Here is a 22059-nt window from a genome sequence, read left to right on the forward strand (position 1 = left end):
TGTCCTCACAGAGGTTACCATCTGATTTCTTTTCTCTCTCTCTCCTTGATATCATCACTGGACCCCCTGAGCTACTTGTGATGTGGTATGTTGGGAACAAGCCTTGGCATTGGAAGACCTTGAGCTCAAACCCCAACTCAGCTACTTTTCTCCTATAGGATTGGGGGTCATTCACTTCTTGTTTCTGGCCCTCAGTTTCAGCCTTTGAGAAGCCAGGAGGTTGAACTAAAAGTTCCTTCCCGGCCTCACCTTCTGTGATTCTAGGGGCCTCTGCTAAAAACAGTGAAACTCTATGCCTCTGATTCTCCCAAAGACCCTGCAGGGAATAGAAAATGAGCTCCCCTCCTTTCTCTTCAGCTTATTAAATCTGCCACCACTGCATTGTGTGTGATTCCCATCTTGCTGAAAGCCTCTTCTAACATAATTAATAAGTGTCTCTTAAGTGGGCTTTGTTTTAGAGCACTTATCATTTGGCCATATGAGTTAATTGAGCAGTTGGTAAGGATGGAGAATTTCCCCTTTTGATCTCCACTTCAAATGTCAGGTTAGAATCTCTCATTTCTTTCTGTGAATTTTGTCTAAAACGATGCTGAGATCATGTTGCACCCCGTGACCCTCCAGGGATCATGGCCTCATGATATGTGAAGACTCATGAGTGATTTCACTTTCAACTCGAGAGGCTGTTTCCTTATTTGTCCAGATTCTGTTCCCTCATTGTCTGACCTCAAAGCTCTGGAGGTCAGGCAGGCCAAGACTCTCACTTGCATTGAGATTCTCCTTCAGGATTGTACAAGATTCCTCCCTCCTGCCTTTCTTTCTAAAGGTCTCTCAAACCTCGTGTAAGTCCCATTGGGCACACAGAACCCAATAATCTGAATGTAGCTAAAGAGAAGGTTCTTCCTTCCGGAAACTAGCTTTCCTCAGTGGAATTTGAGGCCCAAGTTCCAGTCAGTTCTGACCTCTTCTGCTGTAACTTTCCTTTCTCCAGTGGCCCTTCACCCTGAAGGAAAAATTCCTCTTGAAATAAAGAGGAAAAGAAATGTCCATTCAACTGAGATGAATAAACAGCCTTCTAAGGAGCTGATAATTGTGCTATTGATTTATTCTGGTGTGGAGTGTTTGAACAAAGTTCAAAGAGCAGAGCCTTTAAAAATATTAATGAATTTTTTTGTCCTGCAAAAGATCAAAAACTTGAGTATGATTTAAAGGGGTCAGAACTGAGATGGCCACCCAAGTAGATAAGATAAATCTGATTTTCTAGGTATCATTGACACTTGAGAGGAAAGAATTTGTGCCAGGAGGAGTAGTCCTTGTCCCATAGAAACAGACCTAATGGAATGAGAGAAGGCAGAGAACTATTTGGAAATGTGAGAGTCTGACTGATGCTAAAAAGAATTTGAGTTAGGGTTAAAGGAGAAGAAACAGATGTAATATTGCCAAAGAACTATAAATACAGACCACCTGGCCAGATGGAAGGAATGGATAGTTCTTCCATAGTACAGCTGACATATTTCCAAAAGGTCAAAGAAAAAACATGTATGATCCTAGAGCCAGAGTCTCTCAGTAGTGACATGGTTCATATGGTAGAGTCTGAGCAGCAAAATTCCAGTCAGAGAGATAAGAAAAAGCATCTAAAGAAATTAGTGTAGCTACACAGAGATGTGTCAGAGGTTAGGTTTTAAACAAATGTGCAACTTTGAGGAAAGGAGTATGTATACCTAAGGATAAACATAAGACCAGCACTAGCCTGCAAAAATGTCAGAAAGGTTAAAACCCAAAATGAGCTGAAGCTCCGGTGGTTTTCTTTTTAACTGTGTGTAGCTAATAGGTTGATAAAGGGGTAGGACTACTCCTGAGGGAAAGTATCACTAGCAGGTGACAGAAGGATGAACTACTCAACTCCTATTTTGCTTTCTAACTCCATAGCAAGGAAAAAGGTCTTTGTTGAGCAAAGGAGAAAATTGATCAAGATAAATCTGGAGATTGCAAGAGAGCACCTGATCATCAATCAGCAGGAAATGTATTAAGGCACTGTGCTGTTTGCTGGAGATTTAAGGAAAGGCAAAAACATGGCCCTTGACCCGGCAGAACTCACATTCTAGTTGGAGAGAGAATGTGATATACAATGTAAGCGAAAGGTAATGTCAGAAGGAAAAAGGAACTAGGAGAGTTTATGGGAGTTAGGAGGAGAACACCTAGAAAATCCTCTTATAGAAGGTAAGATTTAAACTGAATCTTGAAGGAAGCAGCAAAGCCAGGAGGTGAAGGTAGGAAGAGAAAGCATGTCCAAATGCACGGAGATGGGAGATATTATATGAGAGTAACATAGAATATATAAGGACATAAAGGAGGGTAGTGGCTGTGCGAGTGGAGTGAAAAAGAGGTGTTATGAAGGTAGAAATGACAAGATTTGTCGTGGGCCTCAATTTTCTGATTTGTAAGGTGAAGGGGTTGGACTAGATGTTTTTCAGGTTTCTTCCAGCTCTAAATCTACAATGTTGTGAATTTAGGGCTGGAAGGGACCTCACAGATCATCTAGTCCCACCTCTTCCTCATAAAGAAACTCAGCCCCAGAGAGGATAAATTATCTGACCAGTATCTCATCACTGGTAATTAATAACAGAAACAAAATATGAATCTAGATTAGAGAATATTCTTTCCATCACACTACACTACCTGAATCCTCAATACAAAGTCATCCAGAATTCACTCATAGACAACACAACTGGACTATTTTCTCAGGCAAGTTTCTTTGCTTCTTTTGCTGGCTAATTGTAAGATCCAGAACCAGGGCATGCTTAGGGAAGTCAGTCATAATGATAGCGTCATTCTTGATTGTCCTCTGTCTTTAGAGTCTTCCCTTCCTCCCCATCTTCCCTTCATCCATCCTCCATTTGGGAGTATCCAGTTAGGACTTCTCCTGCTCAAGGGATTAATTAATAAGAACCCACCAAGAGTTGAGAGCTGCTCTGGCCCCTACATCCTTTGATCCAGATTATCAAGCCTTATGCAGATGAACTGCAATTTAATGGCAGAGGAAGTCCAAATGATGATTTGGGGAAGAAGGAAGGAAGAAAGGTAATGTTTCATTCTGAAGCAGATCTGTGTTTATTCCTTGTGATTTCATTCATTCATTGAATCCATCAATCAAGAAATATTTATTGAGTGCCTACTGTGTACTAGATACTTTGCTAAAACTTATATGGTTCTATTTTCATTAAATATGTATTAAAACTACAAAATGGTACCACCAATTGTCACATCAGCAGACCTGCCAAAAGTGTAAAACCATATGATGAGTGCAAATTAGTCTCAGTGTGAAATGCCTAGTTGAATTCATCAAGAATTCCACTTCAGGCATGAGGTAGCTTCAGGTGGAGAGTAGCACAGTGAGAAGCAAAGCGTGGGAGCTGTATTTTCACCTCACCGCCATCCTTTTTGAAAGTCAGTGTGGTGTAATGGATAGGGTCTCAGGAAGACCCAGATACAAGGGCTACCTGTGTACTGTAGAAAAGTCACATCATATCTTAGTGCCCTAGAGTCTAAAAGGAAGACGAATTGCCAATCTGTATTAATGGAAGGAGTTTCCTTATCATGAGTTCTCTGTACCACTGTAACACACAAGTCCAGACAAAAATTTAAATAATGATTTAAATTTAAATGCAGATTTCCCTTCATCTCTTAAATATCCAAAACCGCATTCCTCCTTTCTAGAAATCATTCTTTATAATATTTCTTATTTCATCATCATTTTCATCTTTCAAAGAAGGCCCTAGATCTCTATGATTCTGGATCCCTGAGAATGCTTCTTTCTTACCATTTATTTCTTTGTTAGGGATGGAGCATATAGAGGGAAAAGTATAACAGAATAATATGGGAGAAAATACACAATTAACCATCATGATCATGAATGTGAATGGAATGAACTTACCTATAAAACAAAGAGGATTATGTTGATAAGAAGCATACTTGAAATGTAAAGATTCACACAGAGTTCAAATGAAGGACTAGAGCAAATTCTGTTATGTTTTAGCTGAACTTAAAAAGGATAGCAATCATAATCTCACACAAGGTAACAGCAAAAATAGACTTGATTAAAAAATAAATAGAGAAACTACATTATGCTTAAAAGCCATACTGACAATAAAATAATATCAGAGCTAAATATATATGCACCATATAGCATCTCTTACATCAACTGATATAGAGTAAAGTGAATAGAACCAGAAAAACTATTTATACAACAATAGCATTGTAAAGACAACTTTGGAAGACTCAAAAATGCTGATCAATAAAAAGGTCAACTTTTGTTTTAGGTGAAACATGCTACCTGTTTCACAATAGAGCAGTAATAGATTCAAGGTGCAGAATGAAACATACATTTTTGAACATGGTTAATAAGGGAATTTGTTTTTATTTTTAATGAAGTTGGAAGGTTAGAGAGAGGTAAGGAATAGCATTCTCCTTACCCCCAATTCCACTCCATAAGAGAAGAGAATGGAAGGAAGGAGTCACAAATAAGTAGGACAGCTTTGCAAATTACATATTGAATTAATCATGTACTTTAAAAGAAAAGCAAGCTCTCTATAATAGAGATTCACAGTTTCATGTGCAATCTTCTCCTTCTGTTCTACAACATATATGGAAATGCTTGTTTAAATTGGTATTTGTTATTTTTATATTATGTTTAAATTGGTATTTGTTAAGTTCAGAATAAAAATAAATAAAATTTTTCAAAAGAAAGTTATTTGTTGGTACTCAGACTTTGGAACTGACTGACAGAGTAGGACCAACAAAATTTGGTCTAAGACCTGCAATAAAGCTAAATTAATAGTCATTTAAAACAAGGTACAGAAGGTTTCCTATTGCTCATATAGGACTAATATTACCATTAGTGGAAAGAGGACTGGGTCTGGTGTCAAAGATCTGACTTCAAATCACCCTTTATGCAAGTAATATCCCCTCTCTAGATTTTAGTCCCCTCATCTATAAAATGAGGGTATCTGACTACATAATCTCTAAGGTTCTGTTGAGATTTTAATCCTATGATCCTAAATTCTGTCTCTATTCTGGTCTATTTACTTTATGACTTTGGTCAAACTCTCTCTGAGTCTCAGTTTCCTCATCTGTACAATGATGAAGTTGGGCTAAATTATCTGTGAGGTCCTCTGCTAGCTCTTAATATTTATGAATTATATGAGTTAGATTTAGTTTACGTAGTTAAAAATAAAACCCCAACAAAGTGACATGGTCATTGTAGCAAGTATAAGAGGATGAGAATGTTTCCTTTCCTACCTTCCTCCTCACCCTTCCAGAGCAGATGTTCTTAACTTAGTTTGTGTCACAGACCTCCCTAGCAGTCTGGGGAGCATTGTTTTTAAAGGCACAGAATAAAATGCATAGCGTAACAGTGGAAACAGAATATATTGAAATATTGGAGAGAAAGGGGGGAGGGTATTTATATAGACTCCATACTGAGAACCCCTGGGCTAGAAATATCTTTTGACCTTTCATGTGGTTTATTTATTTTTCTGCAAATAATGATAAAAGTGACTCCTCCCTCCAGGCTTAGTTAATAGCCCTCTAAAGTCTCTGAATGAATGATTTTGAAGAAAGGGATGATTTCTCCCAGATGTTGCCCTGTTCACCAAAACCTCTCTCTCCATTAGAATATTCCAGTTTGTGAACCGTCCTATCAACTGGCTTTCTTCAGTGGCACCAGGAGGCAGCCGCAGCCTCATTGTTTCTATAGCAACTAATGTACTTCAAAGTGGGGAGAGTAGAGGGAGAAGAGGGAGAGGACAAAGAGGAAAAGAAACAGCACAAATGTGTGACATTGAGAAAAAAATAAGAAACCTCTGAGGAGGACAGAGGGTGGCCTAATTTTATGGCCCCTTCTTTGGAAAGACTTCTCTCCAGCACACTTGCCTTTTAAATATATATATCTTCATCTAAAGCTGCCCAGTGAGCGGGCAGAGCTGAGTCCTCTCCTGGTGGGAGGTTAATGTCATAACAGGACTGTTGGGAGTAAGGAAAGGGGAAGATTCTAGGTAATTCTAAGTATTATGACTATTATCTCATCATCATCATCAGCCTTATACTTCAAGAGAGTCATCGTTTCATTCCCCACCACATGCTTCATGCTTGTCTGTGTCTGGATTCTTGTCTGATTCCTGATTCTTATTCTGAGCCTTTAATCACATACCCACTGTCTATTACTTAACCATTACTCAAAATCTTTGCAGCTTCATACGACCTATTGGAGAATGTGTGTCTTTGGTAGAACTTTTCAGGTGACCTGGAGTCACAATCATGCCACGATGGGCAAACTGGGAAAACTTGGACTTAAGTAGGAGACCTTGATGTCAATATTGTATTGTACTGTGCTTGTGATTTCACTGGGATAGAGAGCTCCTGGGGAGGTCCTCCTTCTACCAGTGCAGACTGACACTTTCTTTACAATTTCTTGTCTTTCTGAGTTGCGTAGGATGCTGAGGGTCCGGTCACAAAGCCAGTAGTTGTTAGAGGTGGGATTTGAACACAGACCTTCCTAACTCCAAGGCCAACCCTTTACCTGCTATGCTAAGTTAATAACAATAGCAGCAACAACAACCACCACATTCTAATGTCTCGCTTTTGTATGAAGGGAACCTTATGTTGCTGAAGGCAGTGTCACTCTGGAAAGGCATTGAATGTGAGCCTGATAATAAACTTGATGCCCATTTCCTGAAGACCAGATTAGCTGAGCTCAAAGAAGCCCATTATCAGGTTGTCCACATAGTGATGAAATCTTTAGCCACAACTGTCCAAGACCAATGTCTCTGAGAGGCAGTATGAGACTGGAAAGAGCGTTGGTTGGGCCAGCTAAGTGGTGCAGTGTATGGAGCACCAGCCCTGGGGTCAGGAGGACCTGAGTTCAAATCCAACCTTAGACACTTTCTAGCTGTGTGACCCTGAGCAAGTCACTTAACCCAGTTGCCTCCAAGAAAAGGAAGGAAGGAAGGAAGGAAGGAAGGAAGGAAGGAAGGAAGGAAGGAAGGAAGGAAGGGAGGGAGGGAGGGAGGGAGGAAAGGAGGAAGGAAGGAAGGAAGGAAGGAATAAGGAAGAAAGGAATAGAGAGGGAAGGAAGGAAGGAAGAGCACTGGTTTGGGAATCAGAGGACCTAGGTTCAAATCTTATCTCTTTCACCTGCTACTTGTGTGGCCTTGGGCCTTTCTAGACTTCATTTCTTCATCTGTAGATGAAGTACACAGAGTGCTAGGCTGGGAGACAGGAAGACCTGAGTTCAAATCTAACCTCAGACACTAACTAGCTGTGTGATCCTGCATATCACTTAACCTAGGTCTTTCTCAGTTTCCTCAAATGGAAAATGAGCATCATAATAGCACCTACCTCCTAAGGTTGTTAGCAAGATTAAATGAGATAATATTTGTAAAGTATCTGGCACATAGATACTTAATAAATGTTTCCTTCCTTCCTCTCTTTCCCTCCCTCCTTCCTCTCTTCCTTCCTTCCTTCCTTCCTTCTTTCCTTCCTTCTTTCCTTCCTCTCTTCCTTCCTTCTTCTTTCCTTCCTCCCTTCCTTCTTTCCTTCCTCTCTTCCTTCCTTCTTCTTTCTTTCCTTTCTTCCTTCCCTCCTCCTTTCCTTCCTTCCTTCTTTCCTTCCTTCCCTATATCTAAGATCCTCCTAAGACCTAGAGGGCTTTTCACTTGTGTTGGTGGAAGGGGTACCTACATGTACAGAACCATAAATTTTTAATGTATTAAGACAGACATGCTTTGTTCACTGTTAATCCACTTTTCTTTTTACATCGTATCAGCATGCAGAAAAAGTATTTTCAAGAACCCCTTCTTTGCTTCCTCCTTAGTTATTATTCAGCTGTTATTATTCAATGAGGAAACCATCCGAGAACCAAATTCCTACCGTAGTCGACATAAAGGCTGCTATGCTTTCCACAAAGTTTCACAAGACTCAGTTGTGTTCCATTTTATTCCCTTTCCTTTTAAGTTGGCCATGGACAGAGCGAAGGTGAGAGGATGATCGTATCTGATTTCCATGTTTTCGTCAGGGATGTGTTCCAGCATGTGGATCTCATGCAAAAAGATCACCCTGGGCTTCCCATCTTCCTTCTGGGGCATTCCATGGTGAGCAGACTCTGAGATGATGATCATGATGGATGGATGGATGGATGGATGGATGGATGGATGGATGGATAGAATAATGTAGAGTTCTTTAGGGTTCACAAAGTGCTTTATATCTATTATTTCACAATTTATAATAGCTACCTTTTTCTCCAACAGAGCATATGGATTGAGGAAAGATTAGGGATAGGGATTAAAAATATTGAATTTGCAGTCAGGGAACCTGAGCCTAAATTCTTTGTAACTAGGAGAAAGTCAGTTAACCTACATAGAAGCCAGTTTCCTCATCTATAAGGTGAGGGACTGGATGGCCTCTCTCACCTCCTCTCAGCTCTAAATCTAGAATTTTGTGCCCCTAGAAGGCTCTAGACTCTAGTGGCCTTGTATGGGGAAACAGAATGGATGAGGGAATAGAGTAGAAAGGGAGGGGCCTTGCCTCCTTGCCCAAAATTCTCTCCTCCTGGCTTGTACAGCTCTCTTTGTATTCTGACTATTTTGTGTTCCCAGAGAGTTTAATGCTTGTAAGTCAGTGCCAGATTCACAGCCCTGGAGACCAGAGTCCTGGCTATGGAAGGAGGAGAGGATTTTAATGTCTGGCTTATTTATCTTGAGTGAAGAAACTGAAGACAGGGTTGCCAGCAAATATTCATCGAGGTGGGAGGATTTGGTTGTTTGAGGATAATCAGATCATTTTTTTAAAAAGCAGTTTTGGTTCTACCAAGTCACCAGGGCTCTCAAGTAGTAATCAGATAATACTTTCTGGTCACTACAGGCCAGAAAGGAAAAGTATCTTGATTATAAAGAGAGGATTAAATGTGGTGATTGTTTTTAATCTGTCCATTGTGGAGTTGCCCAGTAGAAGTGGGAACTAGAAATAAAGGGACCATTTGTAGGAACTTTTCAGATTTGATCCAAGGAGACCTTTGGACCAGTGGAAAACCCTTGACATGTTATAAATGTACATTACACTTTAAAATCCTGTGCCAATTACCAAGTGCCTGCCCCTTGGAATCCTCTTTCCAGCTCATCAGACAAACTGGGCATTGGTCCTTTAGTAGCAGGAAATTCACCAAGTGTTTTCCTTGGGAACTAAGCTTCTGTGATCTTTTACCAAGCAAACGATGTAAGCACCACCCTTTTCTGATCTGATTACTAAAAATCTCACACCACCCTGACTGGGTCCATGCCAGCTTTGGGCTAGAAATGAAGTGTAAATGTATTATTGTTTAACTTGCAGCCCACAAGCAAGAAGTTTATTTATATCTCTCTGAAATGTTTGCTCTTGGAAAACCCAGAGAAAAAAACATTCGTAATAAAATAATTGTAGTCCTAGTTTATCCAATATTCCACAACTTCCAGTCAAATGTAATGTCCTTCGTTCAGTGCTTTTGGCAAACACCATAATTTAGGTTAGAGGCGTCATGAACGTTACCCCTTGATGTCTGATAAACTCATGATGTCTGATAACTTCTCATTGCAGGGAGGAGCCATTGCTATCCTGACTGCTTCCGAGAGACCAAATAGTTTTTCTGGCATGGTGTTAATTTCACCTTTGGTGGTTGCCAGCCCAGAATCAGCAACAACTTTCAAGGTAAAAGAACATTTGGTTCAGTAAAACATTACTTTATTGCAGGTTCATGGAGTAATCAAAAAATATCTTTGTAGTTCATATTTGCTTTGATTTTATATGTACAATATTGATTGCTGCTACTGTGATGCTGGGATATCTAAGGCAAAATAAGTTTTTCAAAGACTAAAGAAAAATTATTTTCTGATGCCTTTTTTTTTTACAGAGAAAAGCACTATTCTAGATTACTTATTATCTTAACTATTACTAACAAGTTAAGTGCAAACACCAAACTCTTTCTTTAGGAAGGAAGAAGGAAACAAACATTTATCAAGTGCCTGCTATGCAGCAGGCATTGTGTTAAGTGCTTTACACATTTTTATCTCATTTCATTCTCACACCAACCCTGGAAGGTAGGCGTTACTCTTATTTACATTTTACATTTGAAGAAAACTGAGGCCGACAGAATTTCAGTGAGTTGCCCACGGTCATATAACAGTGTCTGAAATCAAATTTGAACTCAGGTATTCTAGACTCCAGATTCAGCATCCTATCCATTATGCCACCTAGCTACCTTAATTTAGCATGTATAATGAGAAGTGAATCATAGTGTATAAACAACTACTGACCTTGGGGTCTGGAACACCTGACTTCAAGACACGCCTCTGACATAGACTAGCTATGTGACCATAGAAAAGTCACTATTTAACCTTCCAACACCCTGGTATACAGTAAACACTTAAAAAATACTTTATCTATGTATCGAAGACGATATGTTCTGGAGTAATCACCAATTTCAACAAGAATTCTTAATCTAATGAAATCACAGATCTACTCATATAAAGATATGCGTGTTTCTTTATACATAGATACATACATACATCTGTGCTAAGGATGGAGAGGTTAAGGGTTTCTACAAAGAATTGAACAAGACCTTCCAAACTAAATCAATATGAATCGTGACATTCCATAACTTCAATGCAAGTAGGAAAATGTGAAGATGTTGAGAAATAAGTGAGAAACCATGATTTAGGAAAAAAGAATTGGAGTGACTAAAGGCATATGGACTATATAGAAGCCACATTCCTTTATGTTATTCACTTTGAGGACCCACTCCAGGTCATCTGACCATCTTCTACCTCACTCTGATTTTGTTTCTTTGTATATGTTGTCTCCCACATTAAACTGTAAACTCCTTGAGGGCAGGGACTGTCTTTTACCTTTCTTTGTCTCCCTAAAACTTAGCACCATGGGTGGCACATAGTAGGTGCTTAACAAATGTTTATTAACTGATTGTCATAAAAGAATTGGTAGGCTCTGGGCATCAAGCACACAAGATAATATCGCAAAATAAATGAAATAAGTTATTTTTTAACAGGCCAGAAAGGTTTGTTATTGATGTGGCAATTATCCCTGAATTAGTTATCTGTATATGGTCAGACCACCAAATTGTCAGGGCAAAGATCACAATTAGTCAAAATCAATTCACTTCAACCCAGTAAACATTTATTAAATACCTATTATGTGCCAGCCATGGCAGCTAGATGGCTCAGTGGATATAACACTGAATCCCGAGTCAGAAAGACCTGAGTTCACATCTGTCCTGGGCAAGTCACTTAATCTCTGTTACTGGAAAAGGAAATGGCAAACCACTCACTCCAGTATCTTTGCCAAGAAAACCATGGACATGGTCCATGAGATCAAGAAGGATCAGACATGACTAAAGGACTGAACAACATGTCAGGCACTGTGCTAAGCTCTGTAGAAACAAAAAGAGACAAAAGGTAGTCCCTGCCCTCAAGGAGTTAACAAATAAAGAAGAAATAATAACAATGGGGGAAATATATGGCATATAACAGAAACAACTTAATCCCGAGCTATTTAAATAAGTAATTGGCCATGAAAATTGGGAAATGGACAAGAAAAATGGTATTGACACTGATAAGGTCAGTCCTTCTATACAAGCTTAACTGTTGTAAATCTGTTGTCACCACAAGAAGACTAGAAATGCTTAGGAAGTGCCTTAATCAACAAACATTTGACTTGCCTAGGAAGTAGAGAATGGTGACTGCCAAAGCCAGTACCATTTTAGAGTGCAAATTTATTTTTTAAAACATTGTGAAGAATGATAACAGACAGTTATAGTCCATATTATCTTATTAAGTCGTGAGGGTCAGTTACTAAAATCAGTCAGTAAACATTGTCAAGTGCCTACCATGTTCTAGGCATTCTGCTAAGTGTTAGAGATACAAAGAAAGGCAAATGGTTGACTCTACTTTTTTGGAGTTTACATTCAGCTTAAAGAAAGCTTGTCAAGAAATCAAAGTAGACAAAGTCATCCCAAGGGTATTTAAAGATAAAATAGAAATCAAAAACTTGAAGAAAAATGGAAAAGATCTGTAAAGGTCCATGAGACAAACTTTTCACCATTAAGGATAATCAACTTACTGCCCTAATATCACAGTCCCAGATTTGCTTTTTGGGGAGTTAGAAATGGGACTGAGGAGAATAAAGCTGGGGAAAGTGGTTCTGCTGGATCAAGTATCCAATATGGAGGAGATCTATGATGGAAAGACACAATTGGGAGATCATCAAGGAACTGATATGCTACGGGAAGAAGCATAAAGTATAAACAAAGAAACAAAAAGCATTAAAAAAAGTTTTTAGTCCTTGTTTTTTTTAATAACAGAGGATAACCTTTTTAAATTGTATTTGCAAATTAACATAGCATGTACAACAGGATTGGATCTTTAGGTGGGTAGATCAAATAGTTGTCCAGATTTCAGTAAAATGGTAGTCACTGATGGTCAGTGTAATCACTGAAGTGAGATCCATAGATATAACTTAGTCCAACTTGATGAAGCCGATGTCTTTTGTGTACTGCCGGAAGCACTGGCGGCACATGTTCAGGCCGTACTTGCGTTATCAGGCCATGCCGGTTTGAACAGACGTGGCACGACCGAGACCCCTGGCCAAATTTGTGAGGGTGGCTCATGGCGCCCAGACCAGAGACAAAAGCTTTAGTCCTTGTTAATACCCTAAAAAGGTAATAGAGAAAATATCAACTACTACCAACCAATATACCTACAGAAATAATTAAAAAGAGTTTGTTCTGACTATCTATAAAAGGAATTCCAAGTGAATGTAGATTGTCTATTGTCCAGATGTGGGAGAAATAATCTACCAGTACTCTGAAGACTGCATGTCATGGTGTATTTAATTTATTAATTAAATATAGCTTTATCAGAGAATACATTGCAGACTTCAAGTCTGGTCTGGACAACAAGAATATCTTAATAAGTGGAGCAAAACAAGACTTTTTCTAATCTTGGGTTGAGAAGAATCAAGGAATGGGAGGTGTGGTATATCAAGAAGTTAGGGTGATCAATTAATCAATGAAACTGTTCACAAAATTCATAGATACATTCAAAGAGGAACCATGGAGAATTAGCAAGCTCCTCCAGAGTACTCTGGGAGAGGTAAAAAAAAAAATCACAAATAATGGATAATCAAAAATTAGACCAGCAAGTAGAACAAACCATTCATTACTTTTCCTAGAGGCATCAAGAGTTTGCTTAGTTCCTTCTGATTAGCAAGGCTGAGTCTAACCATAGGCCTTTGCAGTAATGTTAACCTCTCTAGAAGCACAACAAAATAAGACAGGACTCCACACAGTAGATCGATAAACATTTATTGAGTGCCTACTATATGCCAAGCAGTTCAGGCACAAAAGATAATTCCTGCTTTCAAGAAGCTCACCGTCTAACTTGGGAGACAACATTTGAACAACTGTGTACAAACAAGCTATATACAGGATAAGCTGGAGGTAATTAACAGAGAGCTTCACTAGAATTAAGGGAGATTGGAAAGCTATTACTTGTTGGGACACTGGGATAGATGGGCATTGAGTTTGATCCAGAGCTGAAGTGAAGGAAAAGAACAGGTAGATTTCACAGATTATATATTTCAGCTTTGGGAAATAGCAAAGCTTCTTGAATGATTCCAAGTTTCCCAAAGGCCCATCTTTCAATACCATATTCTACGACTTCTAGTGTATGGCAGCAAGACATGGGACACAGTGGTCTCCAAAGAATTAAAAATGTTTATTGGATAGATGTCATTATATAAGGAGGTTCATGGCTACATCATGTAACCAGTGAAGACTATCAAAGAAGAAGATGACTAAAGGATGTCAACAGCAAGGTTTTTGATAGAAACAAAAGTTAGGGCTGGTTTTGTGGCCAAGGCAAGGGTTGATGAGTGCACAGCCATCATTGCACTGGCATCCTCACAATGTCAGAAGAGCAAAGAAGGCCTCTAGCGCATTAGATAGACCCTCATGACAAATTTATGGGAGGACCTGGCCAAGAGTCACACACTAAATGGGCAGGTGTGGAGGGCTACACGTATCATTGGACGGAACTCCTAAACTGATATGATCAGCAATCCTTTTGAGTTTTACAGGTTAGCCTAGGAGCTGTATGTCCCAGTAGGTACTATTCAGCATAGCTGCAGCAAATATAACTGGTTTGGGAACGATACATTCCCTGTGGAAGGCGACTTCCAATTCCCAAATTGGGACTATAAGATGCTATGTGGGATCCTATCGCAATCATGAAAGGACCTATGAAAACTCCAAAGGGGATAAAGAACACAGAGTTGGGGTGCAAAAGCAGGCATCAGCTGCTACTAGTTGCTTTCCAGACACGACACAGAAGGTCACCTTGCCTTTGAATACATCAAGGGATTTATGATCTTCTCAGTGTTGGTATTCCTTCCAGTGACATGAATTGCAACACTTTCCTGTTCGTGGGCACAATAAGAATGTCATGGTTGAGGTAATTTAGATGTGTTAACACTTTAGAAAGACCAAGTGTTGCACTGGAGCCTCAGGTCCATGCAGTGGGATCTGATTGTACATGAAAGAAGGTTATAACAAGGTCATAATGTTAGCTTGCGGTCCTCAGCAAGGGCTAAAGGCAAACCTGCCTTATATTGAGTTCTGTGCTAAAGTAATTAGTGTTAGGATGAGACCCTGGCATATAGAGTATCAATTATATGCTGTACAATCTTGATTTGCCAGTGCAAGTGAAAGGGACTGGAAGAAAAAAAAATGGACATGGTCCAGATTATCTCACACTTTATTAAAAAACAAAAAGAATAGTCATGTTATAATATCTGAAGGAATATTTATTTCCTTTTAATTTTGTGCCATTTTAAAAGAACCACTAATGACTTACAAAAATTGTACTTTATATTAGTCCTAGGTTAAAAATGTTGATACATTAAACATTGATGGGATTTTGTGTGATGTAGAGTCAGTCACTTCCCCTCACTAGGTCTCAGTTTCCTGTATTTAAAATGAGAGAGAATAATTAGATGTTCCCTGAGCTCCCTTCCCCTTCCAGACTGCTATGCCTCTGTCAAGTCCTTTCTCAGTTTCCTATAGATGCTATTGTCCTTCATAGTTATAGGTAATGGAATCTGAGGACAGTGTGGTGTAGTGAACAGAGTGCTTGAAGGACTCTTAAAGTCAAGGAGATCTGGGGTCAGGTCTTTCTTCAGATGTTTCTCAGCTCTACGATCCTTGACAAGGCACTTAAACTTGAGACTTGGTTTCTTCCCCTGTAACAGGGGGTGTGATTACAGCACCTCCTTCCCAGGGTTTTTGTGAGAACAAAATGAGATAATGTTTGTAAAGCTCTTTGCATACCTTAAAAATATAGATATAGCTATACATATACACACATATATGCTAACCTATTATTATTAATCATGAAGATGATGGTGGTGAGGATGATGAAAAAAGTGGCATGGCATATGTATGTATATATATATATATGCACATATGTGTGTTTGTGTGTGTGTGTGTGTGTATATATATATACAGAGAGAGATAGACAGACCAGGGTTCAAAATCAGCTTCTCACACATAGTGCTATAGGACCCTGAGCTTAACCTCTCAGGGGTGGAAGAGTCCTAAGAATACAACGGAATTGTTGCCCTGTTTGGTAGAGGGAATTCATCACTGGAAGCTTCCCATACTGATGAAATTATTAAAATAGCAGAAGTGTTAACAAAAACAATAATAAATATTTATGTAATGCTTTCATCAAGATGAAAATATTTGTATGCCCCAAGAAAATCCAAGGAGTCCAAAAGATAGCATTCTCCTCACCCTAAAAATCTAGTGTTTCTTGTGGGTACTTTTTATTTCTTAAATGTCAGTGTTTGTCCTAATTAACCCCCTACTCAGAAGCCTGCAATGCCTTGCCTGCTGAATAAAGCCCAGAAGCCTTAGCTAGGAATTCAGGACCCTTCATGATCTGGTCCCAATATACTGTTCTAGTTTTATTCTCCACAGCTGTATTTGGTAGAGCCTTTTGTAAGCATAAGGTGAGTTCAAAACCATCCCAGCCTACTTTAACCTTTAATACCTTAACTAGGTAAGAGCTTATCTCAGTCAACCAATCAATTAGCCTTTAGCCTAAGGGCAAAAATGTCTTCAAACAAGAAGCATGTTTTGTATAGTCCAAGGATACTTGGCCATTTTCCAGGAGTCATATATAAATTACAAAATTTGCTAGAAGTAGATTCATTTAAAAGGTTGGAATAAGCATGATGTTCAGCCAAACTTCTTGAGAAAGAACTGCTTGGAGGTGGGGAAGGAGAGCCCTCAGAAGGCTGGTCCAGAGGATTTTGCCATCAGTTTCCTTACCATATCTTCACATCAGCTAACAGCAGTGCCTACATCGGGATCCAAGGACGATGAGTGCTCATCTGCCAGGCTTAAGTATCCCAGGCTTGGGTATCCCACAAATGGGAGACATGGTTCTAGCAGCCCAGAGCTGCAAGTTACACCTTGCCACATCTACTCACTTTCCTCTGGCCTTGGTACTTTGGGGAAATTGTCATAGACTTTTGGTGGATGTTTTGTATTCATTGTTCTTATAATATATAATAAATATTATATATTATTGTATTTATTATTTTTATTATATATTATTCTGTTCTATTAGTTATATATAAATTATATATAAATATTTTATATATACTAAATATTATCCTTAATAAATACCCCTTTCTAAAAGCTACTTAGATCAGGCTGACTAAATTGATTTTTAGCTGATGATCTTGGGAGGGAGCACCCTAGTGGGGCCTAGAGTCAGAGGCACCCCTGATACCTTGGGGAACCCATAGACCCTTGAAAGGGAGATAATAGCCAAGTTGTGAAGACCTGACTAGCTAGTAGGAATGGGAGTTAGATTAAAGATCCTCATGGCTTATATTGTCTACTAACTATAACAAAACTGGACTAATGGTCTTCCCTTGCTTTGCTTTCAAGGATCTTAAAAATCTCACCTAATCCATCTCATTTGGTAGAAGCAGAAATAAAAGCCCCAGTGTGACTGGTTAGTGAAAGAGCTAAATTAATGGAAGAACTATAACCCAGGCCCCTGGACCTCTCAACTCCAGCAAGGTTCCCAAGTGCTGCCCCAATCAGATTAAAATGTAATTGAGAGATATTTAACAAAATAAGTAAAAATACAGTAAGACACATAACATTTATCTGGTTTTCTAAGACAATATATGGCCTGCAGAGATCCTTGTGTAAGATTAATGGTCCTTGTTTGTGTATGAGTTTGACACCACCATGTTAGAGCATCAAATAAACAGTAAAGCAATAGCTAGGGGGTGCCATAGTACACACAGAGCACCAGGACTGGAGCCAGGAAGACTCATCTTCCTGAGTTCAACTCCAGCCTTAGACACGTTTTAGCTGTGTGACCCTGGGCAAGTCACTTATCCCTGTTTGCCTTAGTTTCCTCATCTGTAAAATGAGCTAGAGAAGGAAATGGCAAACCACTCCAGTATCATTGCCAAGAAAACCCCAAATGGGGTCACAAAGAATATGACACAATTGAACAGCAATAACAACAAAAAGCGATTCTTTTTCCACCCACCCTCCAGTTCCCCTACCAAACATAGACTGAACAATAACAGTCCCTTTAATATACATCCATGTTTAATATAGAAAACTAATATATTTTATACAACTCTGAGAAGACCACATTTCATTGATCCTTCTAAATTGTAAAAGCTTAACTTTGATTTATTGTTTTGTGGATTGTCTAGATTTTAAAATGTGATGGAGAAAATATTAATAACACAGATTAAATTTAAAGGCATGTCATGTATACATTTAGCTGGTTGTTAAACATTTACTAACACACTCCTGGATGCACTTTTTTCTCTTGGGGTCTTTAAGGAGAAGAGAAGTGCAGAATTGGAAGGGTCCTCATGGAATCCATTCCCTTCCTTGATTCATGAATCCGTTCCACAAAATCCCTAAGTGTCAGTGATACAGGAACCACTATCTCGTGAGGCAGCCCATTTCATTGTCAGCTCCAATGAGTTCTTTATATTAATCTGCCTCACAGTGATTTCCATTCATTATCTCTATGTAGGTCCTCTGAAGTTTTCAGTCTTCTTTTCTCCAGTCAACATCTTCAGTTCCTTCAACTGAGTCTCATATAATGTGGCTTTGAGTCTTCTCATCATTCATATGAAAAGCCCCTCCCTTATCTTTGTTAACTCTTTCCCATTGAGTTAGAGCAGTCTAGGTGTTCAGCCTGAAAGCTGGAGAATGGCCCTCTAAAGTTTGTTTCTTCATACCTTGGTTTTAAAACATGACCTCAGTATCAGTGAGCCAGCACTCCACTGACAGATTGAGCCAATGAGCTTTTCTGGTAAAGCAGGCTCCCTCTCTGAAAGTCCCCATCAAAGCAGCATCCATGTATCTCCTAAAGGTAGCAGGAACCACATGTCTCATTTTACCCTCATGTTCATTAGAACTGTCCTCTCTTATCCCCATTCGCACTTCCTTATTCCTAGACTGGTAATCTCTGTCACTTCTTCATTGAGATCTGTGCCTCTGATTGGCTTTCACCCAAGAGCCTTGCCAATCTATGATGCTCTTCCAGTGAATTTAGACACAGTAATCTCAGTGGGCCAGCTGTAACCATGACCTTTCATCTTTGGCAGCCTCTTTGTGCAACTGATTGAGACATATGAAATGTATTTTTACCTCTGACTTTCATGAGCCTGTTTTATAACTTAGAACCTAGTTTTCCAGACTATGAGGGCTATTTGATTATGATTTCACTAAGGATTTATTCTACTCAGTCAAGATTTAGATATAACTTTCACAGTTCTTCTCTTTTCTTTTCTTCAGCTTGGTTCTCCAGGGAATGTAGTAGACCCTGTTTTCTAGCATAAATCTGTCCTGAGGTCTACATATTTAATGGATAACTGTCATTTTGAGTCCAGGGTATACTTTGACTTCTCCTATAACTTGGCTATCTAGTGATCCATTCCATTCAGGAAGAGTGCAAATGGAAAGATCACTGCAGTAAGTCAGTTAATTGATTATGTGCCTGCCATTAATTGATGATGTGATCCTAAGAAAATCTCTGGGCCTCAAATTTCTTCATCTATCAAATGAGGGAGTATGACCACATGATTCTGAAAAACGTTTTAGCTTTGACATTCTACATTCAAATGTCTCTTTCTACCATGACTTGATATGTTCTGAAATCTTTCCCACTTGGATACTCTGTTTTACAGTCTCTTTCAGTATCTTTATTGTCTAAAATGTAGGATCTTCTGGTTCTGTTGTGCTCTGAAATTCTACATTCTAATGTTCCTTTTAGCTCTGACATTCTAGAAGAAATCTCCTAGGCGATATCATCCAACCTGCCTGTGAAGTTTAGTTAGGGAGAGCCTACTACCCTTCTGTCTCCCCCAAGATAGTCCATCCTACTGTGGAATGGCTCAAATTGTTAGGAAATTGTGTGCTTTCTTTTGTTTTTCCTAAATTTGCCTCTGCAGCTTTCACCCACTGCTCCTAGTTCCGTCCTCTGGGACCAAGCAGAGAGCAAATTTAATTTTTTATTTACATGGCAGCTCTTCAAAATTCGAGAGGCGTCTACCACGTCCCACCTCTCCCCAGTGACTTCTCAAAGAACCGTCTAGCCACTGCCTTTCTGTGTCTGGAGGGCCAATTCTTTGCAGGCCTAGAATTCAATGCCTGTCTTTTTCCCTGGGATTCAGTTTCCTGGGTGAGATTAGATAATCTCTAAGGCCCCTTCCAATTCAGAGGTATTGTGACTGTCCTCTAATATAGCAGGATACATGATGGTATGACTGTTGGAGGCTATGGGATCCTTTGATACTTTGAAAGCCTGAGCTTTTTTTGAATTTAGCTTGTCCATTTGTTTCTATCCAATCCATTTAGAATTATAGTTATTGTAATTATATTTTCTCACGTCAAGTCTTTCACCATCAGAGGTTTAAAAATTATCTCATGGAGCTCTTACAACATTTTGGATCAATAGGCCTTTGCAAATGTCTATAGTACCTGGAGTGGCAGGAGCTTCACTGACATCAGGAACAAGTTAGGATGCCGTTGAATCATCATTCCAACCCTCATTTTCTCAAATGTGTAAAAGGGCTTCCCGCCATGCTGGAGTTTCTCACTAATCAGAAAGCTGGATGAGTTTACTCAGTCATATGTTCTGTGGCTTGTGGAAATTTTTTCTTCTTGCATGGGTGACAGTCCTTTTATGCACAAATTGGAAGAAAAAAAACATTTAGATTCTTCTGCATGTGGCTTCATTGGGCATAATGACATGAGTCCAAAGTTTCCCCCTTGAAGCCACTGCTCTAAATGATCTCTACATTTTCATCATCAGTTCTTACATTGTCTACATTATTAACAGGTAGAAAGAATCAGTGCTAGAAATGAACAGATATAATCAGGAAGATGTGTAGCCTTCCTTATTATTTCTCTGTATTAGAGGATAGGTTCTCTTCTCAAGGAGATAGTTACCTATCCATGGTCCTGGCCACTTGCTGAATTTAGCTTTTTGGGATTTCTCCACAACTATTCCAGGAATCGATTCAAGACTTCAAAGGAATATTGCATTTGGTAACGGCCAAAGCAGCTCAATGGAGTCCCTACATTATTTGGGTGAGCTTCACCACCACCACCACCCTTCTATCATTCTCCTTCCTGTCTCCCTTCCTTCTTCTTTAAATCTGCAGCTGAGACCCTGGGGGGACAGCTGTTGCATTGGGAAGTGATGAGCCAGAAGCAGATGATTTCAGAGGAGCCACTGGGATCATTGCAATTGCATTTGATCACAATTCACTCCATCTTTTTTGGGGGTGTGCCTGTTGAAAAACTGACCAATGATGTTGGTGCCATCCATTTCTTCCCCTGCCTTGGTATTCTGCCTTACTGCCCTCTTCACCTCTTGGGACTTTTTGCCCCCACCTTGATCTTTTCTCTCATTCTGGGGCTCCTAGCTTCTTCCACTCATTCTGCTTAAATCCCCTTCCCTCTATTTGCAGCCATTTTCTTTCTATGTAGAGTGTGATGATAATGAAACAGATAAACCATGATGAGGATAAAAATCTTAAATAGTGAGAGAAAAGAGGGGAGAGAGGTACCTTTTGCAATTGACAAAAACATTACTACTCTAGGGCTAAGTTCTCCCCCTGAAAACTTTAGTTCTCCTAAGGGTAAGCACTATTTTTTATTATCAAGAGGCAGCAGGTGGCACTGTTGATAGAACATTGGATCTGGAGTTAGGAAGACCTGCAATGAAATCCAGCCTCAGAAACTTATTAGCTATGTGACCTTGGGTAAGTCACTTAACCTTTGTCTGGCTCAGTTTCCTCACTTGTAAAACAGGGATCATAATAGCATCTATTTTCCAAGTTTGTTGTGAGGATCAAAAGAGAGAATATTTGTAAAGCATGATGTCTGACTCATAGTAGGAGCTTAATAAATGCTTGTTTCCTTCCTTCCTCTTATTTGATGTAGCATGTGAAATGTCCAGTCCAATGCCCTGCCTGGAAAGAGCCCTAACAAGTACTGTAGCCTCTTCATTCACACTGCAGTCATGGAGGAATGCTAGCTCTCATATACATATATAATTGAGCATGCAGCTCTTGTTGCTATGACACCAGCATTTCTCCCAGTCTTCAACTCTAAGAGCTGTGGTTGTAGTTTCACTGTTATGACCTCATTCTTAAGAAAGCAGTCCTGAATCCTTTCAGCAGTTCCCCACCCCCACCCTCACAGGAATTGGTTCACACAAACCATATTGGAAAGAGAGAAAAATTACTTACCTATGCGTCTTTTTCAAAAGATATAGCACTTAAATGGATTCAGTGACCCATCCACCTTCTCTGTGCAGTACTACAAGTGATGCATTATCATAATTATACCTTCTGTTTCTGCTCAAGAAAGTAATGGACCATTGAAAGCAGGTCTACTCAGAG

At 39.4% G+C, this 22059-nt stretch overlaps 1 protein-coding gene across 4 annotated transcripts in view; it reads left to right on the top strand.

The window, feature by feature from the left end:
- MGLL (monoglyceride lipase) overlaps positions 1–22059 on the top strand; it is a 155731-nt gene that overhangs the window by 107575 nt on the left and 26097 nt on the right. For 3 of the 4 annotated variants that reach the window (XM_069083824.1, XM_069083823.1, XM_069083822.1), the window contains exons 4-6: positions 8008–8144; positions 9622–9732; positions 20663–20740. In XM_069083824.1, the coding sequence (XP_068939925.1) occupies positions 8008–8144; positions 9622–9732; positions 20663–20740 (326 nt within the window). The remainder of the gene's footprint in view (positions 1–8007; positions 8145–9621; positions 9733–20662; positions 20741–22059) is intronic. The other variant, XM_069083825.1, reaches the window with a different exon arrangement.

This window comes from Petaurus breviceps, unplaced genomic scaffold (genome assembly GCF_028583685.1).
Source record: "Petaurus breviceps papuanus isolate PSGF00001 unplaced genomic scaffold, PetGlider_PUasm1.0 174, whole genome shotgun sequence".
Lineage (NCBI taxonomy): Eukaryota > Metazoa > Chordata > Mammalia > Diprotodontia > Petauridae > Petaurus > Petaurus breviceps.